At 41.7% G+C, this 15,642-nt stretch overlaps 1 protein-coding gene across 1 annotated transcript in view; it reads right to left on the bottom strand.

The window, feature by feature from the left end:
• CAMSAP2 (calmodulin regulated spectrin associated protein family member 2) overlaps positions 1-15,642 on the bottom strand; it is a 158,349-nt gene that overhangs the window by 43,022 nt on the left and 99,685 nt on the right. Inside the window, exons 5-6 of the mRNA XM_053693815.1 lie at positions 5,541-5,682; positions 4,063-4,202 (exon numbers count right to left, since the gene is read on the bottom strand). Of these exons, the coding sequence (XP_053549790.1) occupies positions 4,063-4,202; positions 5,541-5,682 (282 nt within the window). The remainder of the gene's footprint in view (positions 1-4,062; positions 4,203-5,540; positions 5,683-15,642) is intronic.

The raw sequence follows: 15,642 nt of genomic DNA, 5'->3' as shown, positions 1-15,642 counted from the left end.
AAAATGAAATTGCCGATCCAAACATCTAATTATTTATAAATGAAAATCATGGAAATTGTCAGGGGTGCCTAAACTTTTGCATACAGCTGTGTATATATATACATATATATATATATATATATATATATATATATAAATGTGTGCGTGTGTGCGTGTATATATATATGTATGTGCATTGGAGCCCTTTGCAATTAAGTAGATGAAAACAAGCAATTTTCAGATTTAATAAAGTATTAGAAGGGTAAATATTTTACATTCCAATGTTCTGCACTGCACAGATTTTATATATATATATATAAAATCATGTATATATACACAGGTATAAAAATATATTTGTACAAAAACCCATCAGATATATGTAGAAATATGTTTTTATGAATAAATAGAACATATTCTGCTATGTGAAGTACATTGGAATGTGAAATATTCATATTTTTATTTGCGTGAATGAGAATATGCAATTGGGTTTGAGCATGAGTAGGGTGTAAGGTCCCCCCCACCACCACCAAACACTTTTTTTGCTCCTTTGACTAATATGGGGGAATAGTTTATAGAAGACGTTTTACTTTCCCAACGCGCGCAAAAAGCTTACTTGTAGCAGAGTTATCGCACAAGCGGGAACATTAAATATTGCTCCACTTATAATCTTGCCTTAAATCTGTTACTGTCATTAGGTCTTATCTATAATTAACATGAAGCAACAAACACTTTCTGTTTTCTGGAACTGTGCGGTTGTAAGACCCCCCCTGACTAGCTACAATGTATTTCCCTCCAATCACAGAAAGCTGCATAATTACAAGTGTTTCAGATTTTAATTAGCAGCAGCATTGGCCCTCAAGCCCCCCTCCCCCCGTGGGTTTCTCATTTTTGTTTATTTAACTTTTGCTCTTTTCAATGTTATTTCTTTTTCTATCATCTGAACAATAAAACGATTTGCTTCTTTTGCGACTCTTTATAAATGACTTATTTTTCTTGTTTAGTGTTGGATAAACCTTCTTTGTCTTGTGTTTGGCCTATTTATTTTTATACGGCTGTAAATTTCAAGAAATTGATTTTTCAACCCTTGGGATTGAGCTGAATTGCATTACACTGAAAGCCAAAGACATCGGATTCACAAGACACGTAGGGATTTATAGGATGCAGATTCTGGCGCACAATATGGAGGCAAAGAAAAAAATCCTTAGTTCACTAGGTAAGAAGGAGCAGAAATCGTAATTATCTGGGTTTGAAGGGAAAACTGTGAGAAAAAAAATAATCAATATTCCAACCATATTTATAAAAGGGCTTTTTAGTTGCACTTAGTCTCTACGCATTTCGCATAATCATCACAAATGACCAGGAAGGTTTGCTAAGATTTATTATTAAAATATAATGTTGCAAGTGAATTGTCTCAAACTTCAGGTTATCAACTGGAAATGTGCAAAGTCTGTGAACCCCTTGATGGTCACATAGCGCTGCACCCCTAACCCTGTGACATTTCAGTTATCTGTATTTAAACCCCACCATTTGCAGAATCACAATACTTATTGTCATATACTGAACTGTGATGTTAAAGGGACAGTCTACTTGAAAATGTTTATTGTTAAAAAAGATAGATAATTCCCATTCCCCAATTTTGCATAACCAACACAGTTATATTAAAGGGACAGTCAAGTCCAAAAACACCTTTCATGATTTAAATAGGTCGTAATTTTAAACAACTTCCCATTTACTTTTATCACTAATTTTGCTTTGTTCTCTTGGTATTCTTAGTTGAAAGCTAAACCTAGGAAGTTCATATGCTAATTTCTTAGACCTTGAAGACTGCCTCTAATCTATCTGAATGCATTTTGACCACTAGAGGGCATTAGTTCATGCGTTTCATATAGATAACATTGAGCTCATGCACGTGAAGTGACCTAGGAGTGAGCACTGATTGGCTAAACTTAAAGTCTGTCAAAAGAACTGAAATATGGGGCAGTCAGCAGAAGTTTAGATACAAGGTAATTACATAGGTAAAAACATGCATTATTATAACTGTGTTGGTTTTGCAAAACTGGGGAATGGGTAATAAAGGGATTATCTTTCTTTTTAAACAACAAAAATTCTGGTGTTGACTGTCCCTTTAATATACTTGTTACCTCTGCAGTCACCTTGTGTCTAAGCCTCTGCAGATTGCCCCCTTATTTCAGTTCTTTTCAAAACTTGCATTTTAGCCAGTGATAATGTATAAATAACTCCACGGGAATGAGCACAATGTTATCTCTATGACACACATGAACTAGCACTGTCTAGCTGTGAAAACCTGTCAAAATGTACTGTAGGTACTGAGGCGGCCTTCAAGGGCTTAGAAATTAGCATATGAGCCCACCTAGGTTTAGCTTTCAAGAAATAATACCAAGAGAACAAAGCAAATTTAATGATAAAAGTAAATTGGAAAGTTGTTGAAAATTGCATGCCCTATCTGAATCATGAACGTTTAATTTTGACTAGACTGTCCCTTTTAAGTTCTAATTAAACTCTGAAAATAGTTTGACCGCCCCCTCTCCCAGAGGCTGTTGTACATTCCATGCTGCACAGTGATTGGTTAATATATGCAGGAACTTATTTTTCTAATTGGCCGCAGCAAATGAAGATAAGCAACATTCCAAGAGGTGTGTTGGTCTGCAAAACAGTGCATATGTTTTTCACAAAATTAAAGTTCAAATGCTTTTAAAACATTTATTTTGCAATTCAGTAAATCATTTGTGATTTATACATTCAAAAACAGTGCTGCCATATAGTGCTCTTGCTAATGTATAATATTCTTGTAAAACTGCTGCCATATAGTGCTCTTGCTAATGTATAATATTCTTGTAAAACTGTTGCCGTATAGTGCTCTTGCTAATGTATAATATTCTTGTAAAACTGTTGCCGTATAGTGCTCTTGCTAATGTATAATATTCTTGTAAAACTGTTGCCGTATAGTGCTCTTCATAATGTATAATATTCTTGTAAAACTGTTGCCATATAGTGCTCTTGCTAATGTATAATATTCTTGTAAAACTGCTGCCATATAGTGCTCTTGCTAATGTACAATATTCTTGTAAAACTGCTGCCATATAGTGGTCTTGCAAATGTATACTATTCTTGTAAAACTGCTGCCGTATAGTGCTCTTGCTAATGTATAATATTCTTGTAAAACTGCTGCCATATAGTGCTCTTGCAAATGTATAATATTCTTGTATAACTGTTGCCATATAGTGCTCTTGCTAATGTATAATATTCTTGTAAAACTGCTGCCATATAGTGCTCTTGCTAATGTATAATATTCTTGTAAAACTGCTGCCATATAGTGCTCTTGCTAATGTATAATATTCTTGTAAAACTGCTGCCGTATAGTGGTCTTGCAAATGTATAATATTCTTGTAAAACTGCTGCCGTATAGTGGTCTTGCAAATGTATACTATTCTTGTAAAACTGCTGCCGTATAGTGCTCTTGCTAATGTATAATATTCTTGTAAAACTGCTGCCATATAGTGCTCTTGCAAATGTATAATATTCTTGTATAACTGTTGCCATATAGTGCTCTTGCTAATGTATAATATTCTTGTAAAACTGCTGCCATATAGTGCTCTTGCTAATGTATAATATTCTTGTAAAACTGCTGCCATATAGTGCTCTTGCTAATGTATAATATTCTTGTAAAACTGCTGCCATATAGTGCTCTTGCTAATGTATAATATTCTTGTAAAACTGCTGCCATATAGTGGTCTTGCAAATGTATACTATTCTTGTAAAACTGCTGCCGTATAGTGGTCTTGCAAATGTATAATATTCTTGTAAAACTGCTGCCGTATAGTGCTCTTGCTAATGTATAATATTCTTGTAAAACTGCTGCCATATAGTGCTCTTGCTAATGTATAATAGTCTTGTAAAACTGCTGCCATATAGTGCTCTTGCTAATGTATAATATTATTATAAAACTGCTGCCGTGCTATAAATATCCTAGAGGCACAAAGTTGCCCTTACACACAGGACGCACACAATTAGTACAATGCAGGGGAGGGGGGCTATGTGCGCTTGAACCCTAGAAATGTTTACCTTAACAGAAGAGGAAGCGTACAGCATGTCTTCCAGAGTGAAGTGGCAACAGCCGTTCAGATACTCCTGGCAGAATTCCTGAATCAGCTGCAGGTTATAGAGACTGTCAGCCAGCGACATGGACTCCTTGAAGCAAATATCTACAACAGAACCAATCATAAGGAAACGCTGAAACCGATGCTCATTTATTCATTAATATCAATAGCTGCATTGTACCCTACTTGATCACTGGCTGTATGGGGTATGCAACAAACTCTGCATTTTTCAGCGAATAAGAGGATTGTGCATATAAGATGCAGCACAATTTTAAAAGAGAAAAAAGCAAAACCCTCACCCCTAATCCTCACATCTCTCCCCTTGTACTCAAATCCCTCTCACTGTTTAGAGTGCAAAAACTCTCTCCGCTTTCTATTGCCAGCAACTATGTCCTCCATTTGCACGTGCAAGTTAGCCAGGAGGGTTTTCCTCTCACAAAGGAATAATGAACACACATTTCCTGCAAAACATATGCATCTTATATGCCAACAAATCAATTATTTGATCTGGGTAGAGATAGCAGCAAAACTCTGTTACAGCAGCGTTTCTCATCTCCGATACCGTAACAGCCCAAAACCTCATATCTGAAATAATCAGCTGATTGGTGAGAGCGGCTTAGTAACCATAGTTACTGATCAGCTGGTTTTTTCCCCTGTGTTCTAGTTAAAGGGATGGAGAAGTCATCATTAAACTTGGATGATTCATATAGCGCACGTCATTTCAAGATTCTTTTCAATTCACTTCTGTTTTCAAATGTACTTTGTTCTCTGAGTATTTATTGCTGGAAAAGAATATGTATATATCCTATACTAGTGGGAGCTAGCCAATTGGTGCCTGCACACATTTGTCTCTTGTGATTGGCTGACTGGATGTGTTCAGCTAACTCTCAGTAGTGCATTGCTGCTCCTTCAGCAAAGGATAACAAGAGAATTAAGTAAGTTTTTTAAAATTGTAAGTTCTAGCCGAATCCTGAAAAAAATAAATTTTATGTCCCTTTACGAGATCATGAAATTCTGGCCTGTTAGGGGTACTTGGACTGGAATTGAGAAACACTGCATTATAATAAATGATTTACACTGCGCCAGGTGACCACACAATTGGGAATCATAAAGTGGGGTTTTGTTTTTCTTGGTCAAATAAACGCTATCTCTAGCTAAGATCATTTATATTTGTGTGTAAGACAATAATAAGCCCTCACGTGTGCTGAAATGCCCTGTAAGCGCTCTCTGGCAGCCAAGGGGTTAAGTAAAACTTTTATATAACCAGGCTTGTGTCAGACGCACTATACAGCAAACACCAGATTCTTCTGATAGGGGGATTTTCATGTCTGTAAATATTTTTTCACTAGAATCTATAGATCAGAACCCCAGACATTTCAGTTTAAGACACAGCAGCAGATGCACACAAGAGGCTCTATGGCCCCGCACGTATCAGCAGCTCACCCTCCAGCCTGATCAGCTCCGGGCAATAGAAGTGGAGGAGGGCAGCTATAGCGCAGCCGTCTGTGCCGTCCTTCAAGATGTTCTCCATGAGTGGGATACAGGGCAACTGCTTGAAGAGTGTGTGTTCCTTCCTGTACCGGGCCTGCAGGGTGAAAGAACATAAAGTGATCATCAGCTCATACCGGTATCCAAGTCTCTCATCACCCCCCTTGTGTATGGTCTGACCATGGGGTCACCGATACCATCTGACCATACTGCAGGCTTCTATTGGCTGAGGAAACAATACTGACATCTCTCTTATGTCGCTGTACTTAGTGTAAGTCTGGAATGCATTTTATAACAAGGAAGGACGTGATCACAACTACAGAAGACATAAGAAATATTTGTGAAGATGCGCTATGTGCTTATTGGACTGCCCTATGTGCTCACTGCCCTGCCCTGCCCTATGGGCTCACTCACTGCCCTGCCCTATGGGCTCACTCACTGCCCTGCCCTATGGGCTCACTCACTGCCCTATGGGCTCACTCACTGCCCTGCCCTATGGGCTCACTCACTGCCCTGCCCTATGGGCTCACTCACTGCCCTATGGGCTCACTCACTGCCCTGCCCTATGGGCTCACTCACTGCCCTGCCCTATGGGCTCTCTCACTGCCCTGCCCTATGGGCTCTCACTGCCCTGCCCTATGGGCTCTCACTGCCCTGCCCTATGTGCTCACTGCCCTGCCCTATGGGCTCACAGCCCTGCCCTATGGGCTCACTCACTGCCCTGCCCTATGGGCTCTCACTGCCCTGCCCTATGGGCTCTCACTGCCCTGCCCTATGGGCTCACTGCCCTGTCCTATGGGCTCACTGCCCTGTCCTATGGGCTCACTGCAGCTGCTGGACAAGAGATTTAGTTATTATGCCATTCCAAGTGCACATAGGTAGGGGCCCCAGGCTGCTCACTTCTGGTGAGGGAGGGTACAGTCAGGTGTTTCATGAGGTAAAAGAGAAGGGTGTTATGCTGGGGGTATTTCCTGTTTTAGAGGTCACAGTCTCACTGCCACATACCGCCCCGCGCCCTGCCAGCTGATTATAAGCGATAAGCTACATATCACCCTGTAGCTGCCAGCTGATCATCAGTTATGGGCTACATACCACCCTATAGCTGCCAGCTGATTATCAATGATAAGCTACATACCACCCTGTACGCTGCCAGCTGATTATCAGCGATAAGCTACATACCACCCTGTACGCTGCCAGCTGATTATCAGCGATAAGCTACATACCACCCTGTACGCTGCCAGCTGATTATCAGTTATGGGCTACATACCACCCTGTACGCTGCCAGCTGATTATCAATTATAAGCTACATACCACCCTGTATGCTGCCAGCTGATTATCAGCGATAAGCTACATACCACCCTGTACGCTGCCAGCTGATTATCAGTTATGGGCTACATACCACCCTGTACGCTGCCAGCTGATTATCAATGATAAGCTACATACCACCCTGTACGCTGCCAGATGATTTATCAGTAATAAGCTACATACCACCCTGTACGCTGTCAGATAATTATCAGTAATAAGCTACATACCACCCTGTACGCTGCCAGATGATTATCAGTAATAAGCTACATACCACCCTGTACGCTGTCAGATAATTATCAGTAATAAGCTACATACCACCCTGTACGCTGCCAGATAATTATCAGTAATAAGCTACATACCACCCTGTACACTGCCAGCTGATTATCAGTAATAAGCTACATACCACCCTGTACGCTGCCAGCTGATTATCAGTAATAAGCTACATACCACCCTGTACGCTGCCAGCTGATTATCAGTAATAAGCTACATACCACCCTGTACGCTGCCAGCTGATTATCAGTAATAAGCTACATACCACCCTGTACGCTGCCAGATGATTATCAGTGATAAGCTACATACCACCCTGTACGCTGTATCATCCTATGATTAAGTGCTGCATAGCACGAAACATGTAAGGATTTGCTCCCCCCCCTCCACCTGTATAGCTTGCATTTGTATTGTGCTGTGCTTGTCCACTTTTCTACGTGTTTTAACATTTTTTGAAATAAACCTTTTGGATTTTAAGGACCATGGAGTAAGAGTGCTGCTTCCCTCTACCTTCTACTATTTGGATTGGGCTTGATCCGCATTTCTAGCTGGCACCACGCCAACAGTGCTTCTCTTTTCTTTTGCCGATTTTTTGGGGCTGCAATTGGATAGCAGCGCACACACCCCCACCAGGCTGTAGCGACGTCACTCTCCTACCCACAATAAGCTACATACCACCCTGTACGCTGCCAGCTGATTATCAGTAATAAGCTACATACCACCCTGTACGCTGCCAGCTGATTATCAGTAATAAGCTACATACCACCCTGTACGCTGCCAGATGATTATCAGTGATAAGCTACATACCACCCTGTACGCTGCCAGCTGATTATCAGTAATAAGCTACATACCACCCTGTACACTGCCAGATGATTATCAGTGATAAGCTACATACCACCCTGTACGCTGCCAGATGATTATCAGTGATAAGCTACATACCACCCTGTACGCTGCCAGATGATTATCAGTGATAAGCTACATACCACCCTGTACGCTGCCAGATGATTATCAGTGATAAGCTACATACCACCCTGTACGCTGCCAGATGATTATCAGTGATAAGCTACATACCACCCTGTACGCTGTCAGATAATTATCAGTGATAAGCTACATACCACCCTGTACGCTGCCAGATGATTATCAGTGATAAGCTACATACCACCCTGTACGCTGCCAGCTGATTATCAGTGATAAGCTACATAAAGACTGAGGTGCTCTGATAAACTATGTAATGCAGAACCAATAGATGCATTTTGTTTGCCAACTGCTGGGTGTTCTGGAGAGGCACAGACAGGAGTTTTCTTGCTTAAGGCCAGTACCTCATGTAAGATAAGAAACGGCTATTTTCCTTTTCATAATAGATCACATAAAACATTTTTATAAGACCACATATCTCCACTAACAAATACTGTCTTGCAGCTCCCTACAACCCCACATGACAGCAGCCTGGGGTCCCCGATATTGCCCCAAAGAAACAACTGCAATTATTTGTATTCATCATAAGCCAAAGCTGGTAGTGTCTGAGCTACAAAATGGCAGCAGAATGCACAGCGAGCATGATATGTTACAGAAGCCACAGCCAGCGAGAAACACTTACAGGGACCAGTTTCCAAAACCATTTGGAGGAAGACTTCAGCGTGAGCAGCAGGAAAAACAGAAAGCAAGAGAGGAAAAAGCAGAGAGAATGAGTCAGCATTGGCTACATGACACAGCCACAGGAGTTAGTCACACCCCGCCAACCAGAAGCATGTCCCCCCAAATAAACATTACCCCGAGAAGCATGACCCCCAAATAAACATTACCCCCAGAAACAAGCCCCCCACAAATAAACATTACCCCCAGAAGCATGCCCCCCCACAAATAATCACCTCAAAAAGCATGCCCCAAAAAATATTACCCCCAGAATCATGCCCCCACAAATAGACATTACCCCCAGAATCATGCCCCCACAAATAAACATTACCCCCAGAAGCATGCCGCCCACAAATAAACATTACCCCCAAAAGTATGACACCCAAAAGTAAACATTACCCCCAGAATCATGCCCCCTACAAATAAACATTACCCCCAGAAGCATGACCCCCCAAAATAAACATTACCCCTAAAAGCATGCCCCCCACAAACATTAGTCCCAGAAGCATGCCCCCCACAACAAAAAGCATTACTCCCTCCCCAGGTAGCATGCCAAACTAAATAAACATTCCTCCCCCCAGTAGCATGCCCCACTAAATAAAAATTAATTCCACCCCGGGTATCATGACCCACCAAATAAACATTACTGTCCTTCCTGCCAAACATCATTCTACCCTCCACGAAGCATGCCCTCCAATATAAACATTACTGCCCCCCCCCCAAAGCATGCCCCTCCAAACCAACATTACTGGTCCACCATGAAGCATGCCCCTCCAAACCAAATTACTGGTCCACCATGAAGCATGTCCTTCGAAACAAACACTAAAGACTCTCTCCAGAAGCGTGCCTCTCCAAATAAACATCACTGCACCCCTCCATTACTGTCCCACAACAAAGCATTCCCCTCCATATAAACATTAATATCACCCAAACTACACGTGACATCATCTGCCTGATGAATATTACTGTCACCATTCAGCAAGTCACACATACCCTCTACATAAAAAGCATACTCCAATAGCATGCCCATCTTGACCCTCTGTGCTCCATGCCTTCTAAATAAACATTACTAGCCCCCAGGGGGCATGTGACACTAATCACCTAAAAAAAAAAACTACAAACTTATTAACCCCAAAGACAGCATTCTTTCTACACCCATCTAATACTGAACAAAAGGAAATTTATGCTTACCTGATAAATTGATTTCTTCTATGATACGACGAGTCCACGGATTCATCCTTTACTTGTGGGATATTATCCTCCTGCTAACAGGAAGTGGCAAAGAGCACCACAGTAGAGCTGTCTATATAGCTCCTCCCTTGACTCCACCCCCAGTCATTCGACCGAAGGTATAGGAAGAAAAAGGAGAAACTAAAAGGTGCAGAGGTGACTGAAGTTTTGAACCGAAAAATATAATCTGTCTTAAATTGACAGGGTGGGCCGTGGACTCGTCTTATCATAAAAGAAATCAATTTATCAGGTAAGCATACATTTCCTTTTCTTCTATAAGATACGACGAGTCCACTGATTCATCCTTTACTTGTGGGATACAATACCAAAGCTACAGGACACGGATGAACAGGAGGGACAAGACAGATACCTAAACAGAAGGCACAACTGCTTTAAGAACTTTTCTCCCAAAAATAGCCTCCGAAGAAGCAAAAGTATAAAATTTGTAAAATTTGGAAAAGGTATGAAGGGAAGACCAAGTCGCAGCCTTACAAATCTGTTCAACAGAAGCATCGTGTTTAAAAGCCCATGTGGAAGCCACCGCTCTAGTGGAATGAGCTGTAATTCTTTCAGGAGGCTGCTGTCCAGCAGTCTCGAATGCCAAACGGATGATACTTTTCAGCCAAAAAGAAAGAGAGGTAGCCGTAGCTTTTTGACCTCTACGTTTTCCAGAATAGACAACAAACAGAGAAGATGTTTGACGGAAATCCTTGGTCGCTTGCAAGTAAAACTTCAAGGCACGAACCACGTCCAAATTATGTAACAGACGCTCCTTCTTAGAAGAAGGGTTAGGACACAGAGAAGGAACAACAATTTCCTGATTAATATTCTTATTTGAAACAACCTTAGGAAGGAATCCAGGTTTAGTACGCAAAGCCACCTTATCAGAATGGAATATAAGATAAGGCGAGTCGCATTGCAACGCAGATAGCTCAGAAACTCTTCGAGCAGAAGAGATAGCTACTAAAAACTACTACTACTAAGAACATTTAAAACTAAATTCAAACTCCATGGCGGAGCAACAGGTTTAAACACAGGCTTAATTCTAATCAAAGCCTGACAAAACGACTGAACGTCTGGGACATCTGCCAGACACTTGTGTAGTAAGATTGACAAAGCAGAAATCTGTCCCTTTAAGGAACTAGCTGATAACCCCTTCTCCAATCCTTCTTGGAGAAAGGACAACATCCTAGGAATCCTGATCTTACTCCATGAGTAGCCTTTGGATTTGCACCAATAAAGATATTTACGCCATATCTTATGATAAATTTTCCTAGTGACAGGCTTTCAAGCCTGAATCAAGGACCGACTCAGAGAATCCCCGCTTAGATAAAATCAAGCGTTCAATCTCCAGGCAGTCAGCCGCAGAGAAACTAGATTTGGATGTTGGAACGGACCCTGAATGAGAAGGTCCTGTCTCAGTGGCAGTTTCCACGGTGGCAGAGATGACATTTCCACCAGATCTGCATACCAAGTCCTGCGTGGCCACGCAGGCACTATCAAGATCACCAAAGCCCTCTCCTATTTGATTTTGGCAATCAGACGAGGAAGGAGAGGAAACACATAAGCCAGTTTGAACGACCACGGTACTGCTAGAGCATCTATCAGTACTGCTGGAGGATCCCTTGATCTGGACCCGTAAAAAGGAAGTTTGGCATTCTGAGGAGATGCCATCAGATCCAATTCTGGTGTGCCCCATTGATGATGAATCAATTGTGCAAACACCTCCGGATGGAGCTCCCACTCCCCCGGATGAAAACCGCATCCCAGTTCTCCACTCCTGCGATATAGATTGCTGATAGATGGCAAGAGTGAGTCTCTGCCCATCGAATTATTTTGGAAACCTCTATCATCGCTAGGGAACTCTTTGTTCTCCCTTGATGATTGATATATATGCTACAGTCGTGATATTGTCCGACTGGAATCTTATGAATTTGGCTGAAGCCAGCTGAGGCCACGCCTGAAGTGCATTGAATATCGCTCTTAGTTCTAGAATATTTATTGGAAGTAGGACCTCCTCCTGAGTCCACACACCCTGAGCCTTCAGGGAATTCCAGACTGCACCCCAGCCCAAAAAGACTGCACTATGACCCATGCTGGCCTGCGGAAACACATTCCCTGGGACAGATGATCCTGTGACAACCACCAAAGAAGAGAGTCTCTGGTCTCTTGATCCAGATTTATCTGAGGACATAAATTTGCATAATCCCCATTCCACTGTCTGAGCATGCACAGTTGCAGTGGTCTGAGATGCAAGCAAGCAAACGGAACTATGTCCATTGCCACTACCATTAGTCCGATTACCTCCATACACTGAGCCACTGACGGCCGAGGAATGGAATGAAGTGCTTGGGAAATGGTTAAGATCTTTGATTTTCTGACCTCCGTCAGAAAAACTTTCATGTCTACCGAGTCTATCAGAGTTCCTAGGAATGGAACTCTTGTTAGAGGAACAAGTGAACTCTTTTTTATGTTCACCTTCCACCCGTGAGATCTTAGAAAAGCCAACACAATGTCCATGTGAGATTTGGCTAGATGGTAAGTTGACGCCTGAATCAAAATATCATCCAGATAGGGCGCCACTGCTATGCCCTGCGGCCTTAGAACCGCCAGAAGGGTCCCTACATCCTTTGTGAAAATTCTGGGAGCTGTGGAGAACCCGAAAGGAAGGGCCACAAACTGGTAATGTTTGTCCAGGAAGGCGAACCTGAGGAACTGGTGATGATCTTTGTGGATAGGAATGTGAAGATACGCATCCTTCAAATCCACGGTGGTCATATATTGACCCTCCTAGATCATTGGTAAAATTGTCCGAATGGTCTCCATCTTGAAGGATGGGACTCTGAGAAATTTGTTTAGAGTTTTGAGATATAAAATCGGTCTGAAGGTTCCATCTTTTTTGGGAACCACAAACAGATTGGAGTAAAACACCTGCCCCTGTTCTACTTTTGGAACTGGGCAGATTACACCCATGGTATATAGGTCTTCTACACAGTGTAAGAACGCCTCTCTTTTTGTCTGGTTTACAGACAAACGTGAAAGATGAAATCTCCCCCTTGGGAGAGAATCTTTGAATTCTAGACGATACCCCTGGGTCACGATTTCTAATGCCCAGGAATCTTGAACATCCCTTGCCCAAACCTGCACGAAGAGAGAAAGTCTGCCCCCTACGAGATCCGGTCCCGTATCGGGGGCTGCCCCTTCATGCTGTCTTGGTAGCAGCAGCGGGCTTCTTGGCCTGTTTACCTTTATTCCAGGTCTGGTTAGATCTCCAGACTGACTTAGATTGAGCAAAATTCCCCTCCTGCTTTGTGGCAGAGGAGGAAGTAGAGGGCACACCTTTAAAGTTTCGAAAGGAACGAAAATTACTTTGTTTGGCCCTCATTTTATTCGTCTTGTCCTGAGGAAGGGCATGGCCTTTACCTCCAGTAATGTTGGAAATGATCTCCTTCAGTTCAGGCCCGAATAGGGTCTTACCTTTGAAAGGAATAGCTAACAGCTTAGATTTTGATGACACATCAGCAGACCAGGACTTAAGCCATAACGCTCTACGCGCTAAAATGGCAAAACCTGCATTCTTTGCCGCTAATTTAGCCATTTGAAAAGCGGCATCTGTAATAAAAGAATTAGCTAGCTTGAGAGCCTTAATTCTATCCAAAATATCATCTAATGGGGTCTCAACCGTAAGAGACACCTCTAGAGCCTCAATCCAAAAAGCAGCTGTAGTAGTTACAGGAACAATGCACGCTATAGCTTGTAGAAGAAAACCCTGATGAATAAACAATTTCTTTAGAAGACCCTCTAATCTTTGAAAGCACAACTGTCCTCAATAGGTATAGTTGTACGCTTAGCCAGGGTATGGACCGTCTGCCACGAATCCCGAATGGTGTCAGATATGGGAAACATTTTCTTAAAATTAGGAGGGGGAGAGAACGGAATGCCTGGTCTATCTCATTCCTTAGTAACAATGTCCGAAATCCTCTTAGGGACTGGAAAACATTAGTGTAAGTAGGGACCTCTAGATATCTATCCATTTTACACAATTTCTCTGGTGGAATTACAATAGGGTCACAATCATCCAGAGTCGCTAAAACCTCCCTGAGCAACAAACGGAGGTGTTCAAGCTTAAAAATATGTTCTTTGCAATGTAAGGCCCTTTCAGTACATAAGGGACACATTTTAAGTGGGGGTTCCACAATGGCTTCTAAACACATGGAACATTGGCTTTCCTCAATGTCAGACATGTTAAAACAGGCTAGTAGTGACCACAAACAGACTTGAAAACACTTTATTTTGTGAAAAAATAACAATCTGAAAAAACGGTACTGCGCCTTTAAGAGAAAAAAAGCATACAATTTTTCCAAAACTGCTTTAAAACGATAAAATTATCACAATTTTATGATAAATGCATCCCAACTTGTCAGCTAAGTTTGCCCCACAAGGAAAGGAATACTTAACCCTTAAGACCAAAAAAAACGTTGCTAAAAAACGTTAAATTCAAACAAAAACACCCCCTGTACCTCGCCACAGCCCTGCTGTGGCGCCTACCTGCCCTCAGGGGTCTGCAAAATCGGATTAACCCTTCGATTAGGCTCAAACTGTCTCTGAAAGGCCCACCGGAGTTTTTTAGCTTGCTGCTTGTCTGGGAAAAACAACTGCGCAACTGAGGCGCAAAAATAGGCCCCACCCATCTCACTCGATGTCTCACAGCCTAAAATAACCGCACCAGAGCGGTCTAAACCTAGTCATGTGGGTTCATATACCCATTTAGTGAAGCTATGTGTACCCTACATTTATAAAATAAAGTAAAAACGTTTGCCATAAAAAACGTTATCTTTCACTCCCAACATATAAACGTTTGCCCAAAAACATCATATCATCAGTGTCAACAATTTTTTTATAGCCCAATATCCAGGTCCAGTAATACCCCTCTCTATGCATTAGGATTACTACTTACCCTTTCCCTCATGGGGATACTGTCAGCCAATTCTGAAATAACACAGTCTCTCCAGAAACAAATGACTGAACATACCTCAATGCTTGTAAAATGAAAACCGTTCCTCACACTGAAGTTTCTTAAAGGGACATTCTAGCCAAAAACTTTCTTTCATGCTTTAGAAAGGGCATGCTATTTTAAACAGTTTTCTAATATACTTCTGTTATCTAATTTGCTTCATTCTCATGATATACTTGGTTGAAAAGCATATCTAGATATGCTCAGTATCTGCTGATTGGTGGCTGTACATAGATGCCTCGTTATTGGCTCACCCATGTGCATTGCTATTTCTTCAACAAGGGATATCTAAAGAATGAAGCAAATTAGATAATAGAAGTAAATTGGAATGTTGTTTAAAATTGTATTCTCTATCTGAATCATGAAAGAAATATTTTGGGTTTCATGTCCCTTTAAGTACTTCTCAGCTATTCTGTGGGAACTACTCTGGATCTTAGTAACAACTGCTAAGATCATCAGTCTCCAGGCAGAAGTCTTCATCCATCTGCTGCCTGGGGAAAAATAGCACTCACCGGTACCATTTAAAATAAAAAAAAGTCTTGCTTGAAGAAAATAAAACTAACATTTTATCACCTCTTTCACTTTACCCTTCCTATTACTTAGAGTAGG

This window comes from Bombina bombina, chromosome 10 (genome assembly GCF_027579735.1).
Source record: "Bombina bombina isolate aBomBom1 chromosome 10, aBomBom1.pri, whole genome shotgun sequence".
Classification (NCBI taxonomy): domain Eukaryota; kingdom Metazoa; phylum Chordata; class Amphibia; order Anura; family Bombinatoridae; genus Bombina; species Bombina bombina.
The sequence above is the reverse complement of the archived record's forward strand: the minus strand, read 5'-3'. Positions and strand labels throughout refer to the sequence as shown.